The sequence below is a fragment of the Tupaia chinensis genome, unplaced genomic scaffold, assembly GCF_000334495.1.
Source record: "Tupaia chinensis unplaced genomic scaffold, TupChi_1.0 Scaffold000072_1, whole genome shotgun sequence".
Lineage (NCBI taxonomy): Eukaryota > Metazoa > Chordata > Mammalia > Scandentia > Tupaiidae > Tupaia > Tupaia belangeri.
This window is the reverse complement of record NW_006159532.1, coordinates 812,522-814,991: the sequence shown is the minus strand read 5'-3', so window position 1 is coordinate 814,991 and position 2,470 is coordinate 812,522. Positions and strand designations below refer to the sequence as shown.

The window sequence follows — 2,470 nt, the reverse complement described above, 5'->3', positions numbered from 1 at the left end:
CAGGAACGGAGCGTGGCTAGTGACTGTCTGCTCTCCCCCCTCAGGCCTCCTGTGCCCTCTGCTCCTTTCTGCTCAGCTCCAGCTGACTAGGCCTCACCCCGGCCTGGTGCTCCTGCTGCCCGCTGGGCGAGTCCATGTGTAGGTGCGGCCTTCAGGCCAGTGGCCAGTGCTGGTCTCTCAGGACTGGGTCTAGAGCGATTCTGACCAGAGTTCCCTCCTGGATGGACAGAAGCCTGTCGGTAGCCTCCATGTGGCCCGGTCACTCCTGCGCTCACCCAGGATGGTCAGGGAGGGACCTAGAAGTCAGATCATGGCCCACTGACCCCACCCCCTCACCCCCAGATACACGACTTTGCCCAGCTGAGTGAGAACACCTACTATGTGTACCACAACACCGAGGACCTGCGGGAGGAGCCCCGCGTCGTGGCCGTCCGGGGTGAGGATGACGTGCACGTGACTGAGGAAGTGTATAAGCGGCCGCTGTTCCTGCAGCCTGCCTACAGGTATGCGGCTGGTCTTCCTGCGCTGGCCCCAGCTTGCTCTGGGCCTGCTCTCCAGCTGCGGCCTCGGTTTTGCTGTCTGCAGGTGGCGTCCCTGGTATTAAATACTGATCTCTCCTATGGTGGGTGGCATTTCCAAGCTGCTGGGGACTTTTGGGGGTATGTGGAGGGATGGCCAGGGTGGGTACTGGCTTGATGGCTGCTCCCCCTCACCTGGCAGGTCCCATCCACTGCCCCTGCCAGAACAGGGGGCCCCCCTGGAAGCCCAGTTTGATGCCTTTGTCAGTGTCCTCCGGGTAAGTGGGGGTGGGAGGTAGAGCGTGGCCTGGTGGCAGGGCCAATGTGGCAGGTGCCTGGGGCGCTGGTCTCCATGGAGCTGTTCAGGGAAGGCGTGGCCTCTGGCTTTCCTCACAGGAGGGTTTTCTGTGCAGTGGATGGGGGTCTGGTGTGCTGGGGGAGTGCACGTCTAGGTGTGTGTGCTGGAACGCTTCCGTGTGTGCTGTGTCTCTGTGGAGGTACGTGAGTCTCTGCGTGCATGTGCGTGTGCGTCTCTGTGTGTGGATTTGTGCGCAGGTGCTCTCTGGTACTTGTCTGACAGGAGTCTAGCCCCACCTGTATGAGGCCTGGATTCCAACCTTGGCCTGGGTTCTGACCTGCTGTGTGGTCTTGAGCAAATCACTTCCCTTCTCTGAACCTCGAGTTCCTTATTTCTCTAGAGTGGTGCTGAGCTAATATGTTCTGAGTGTGGTGGTGTTTCTCTGTTCCTGTCCGTCCGGGATGGGACCTTATGTAATGAGCCTCTCACAGGGGTGTCAGATACTGGCCCCCTCCGAGCAGCTGCTAGCTCAGTGGGCAGCTCTGGGGCAGGTGGGTTGTGGGTTTGACTCAACAGGCTGAGCTCCTCTGACTCCACCTGGCTGTAGCCTATGAGAGGGTGGGGAAGGCCACGAGCCCCCTTCCCGACCTAGTCGTCAGCCTAGGGGTTTCGGGGTCACACTGCTGTCTGACAGCCGTGGTCTTTCCCCAGGAGACCCCCAGCCTTCTGCTGCTCCGTGATGCCCACGGGCCTCCACCTGCCCTCCTCTTCAACTGCCAGACAGGTGTGGGCAGGACCAACCTAGGCATGGTCCTGGGCACGCTCACCCTGTTTTTCCACCGTGGGACCACTGCACAGCCAGAGTGAGTGGCCTGGATCTCCGTGCCCAAGGGGCTGTGAGGATGGGGGAGTGTGGGATTGGACACGATCACATTTCATTTCCTTGTTTGCCACAGACGTGCTGGGTAACCTGGAGAGAGTCACCTGGCTTTTCTGGGCCTGTTTCCCTTGTGGGGAAATGCCCCTTGCTTCCCCTAATGTGATTGAGAAGGAGCCTCTAGCCTGGTGCCTCCTGGTACCACGTAGGCGGATGGTGAGCAGTGCTGCCGTCCCAGAGGCCTTGGGAGCCCTACTGACACTGCCGATCCCTGTGTTGTCAGGGCTGCCCCCCTGCAGGCCAAGCCACTGCCCATGGAGCAGTTCCAGGTGATCCAGAGCTTTCTCCACACGGTGCCCCAGGGAAGGAAGATGGTAGAGGAGGTGAGCGAGGGTGGGACAGTGTGTGTGGGGGGTCATTCTTCTCACCACGAGGGGTCTCTTTCTCCCCTTCACCAACCCTGTTCTTCCTTTTCTCCCCTGTCGCCTTCCCTTGACCCTGCTCCCCTTCCCTGCCCGTCCCCTTTCCTACCCCGCACCCTGCACCAGGTGGACAGAGCCATCAGTGCCTGTGCCGAGTTGCACAACCTGAAGGAAGTGGTCTTGGAACACCAGAGGACGCTGGAGGGCATCCGGCCAGAGAACCCAGCACGGGTGAGACCCGGGCCGCACGGGAGCCTCTGCTTTGCAGGAACCCGGTGGTCTGAGTTCGTGAGGCTGAGGCCTGGTTTCTTTCAGCCTGACTGCTCCTGGCTGCACCTTCTCCCACGAGAAGAGC

At 60.8% G+C, this 2,470-nt stretch overlaps 1 protein-coding gene across 1 annotated transcript in view; it reads left to right on the top strand.

Moving 5' to 3' along the window:
• The window catches only part of PALD1 (phosphatase domain containing paladin 1), a 45,020-nt gene that overhangs the window by 6,977 nt on the left and 35,573 nt on the right, over positions 1–2,470 (top strand). The window contains exons 6-9 of the mRNA XM_027767733.1: positions 721–796; positions 1,528–1,679; positions 1,977–2,076; positions 2,242–2,346. Coding sequence (XP_027623534.1) covers positions 721–796; positions 1,528–1,679; positions 1,977–2,076; positions 2,242–2,346 — 433 coding nt within the window. The remainder of the gene's footprint in view (positions 1–720; positions 797–1,527; positions 1,680–1,976; positions 2,077–2,241; positions 2,347–2,470) is intronic.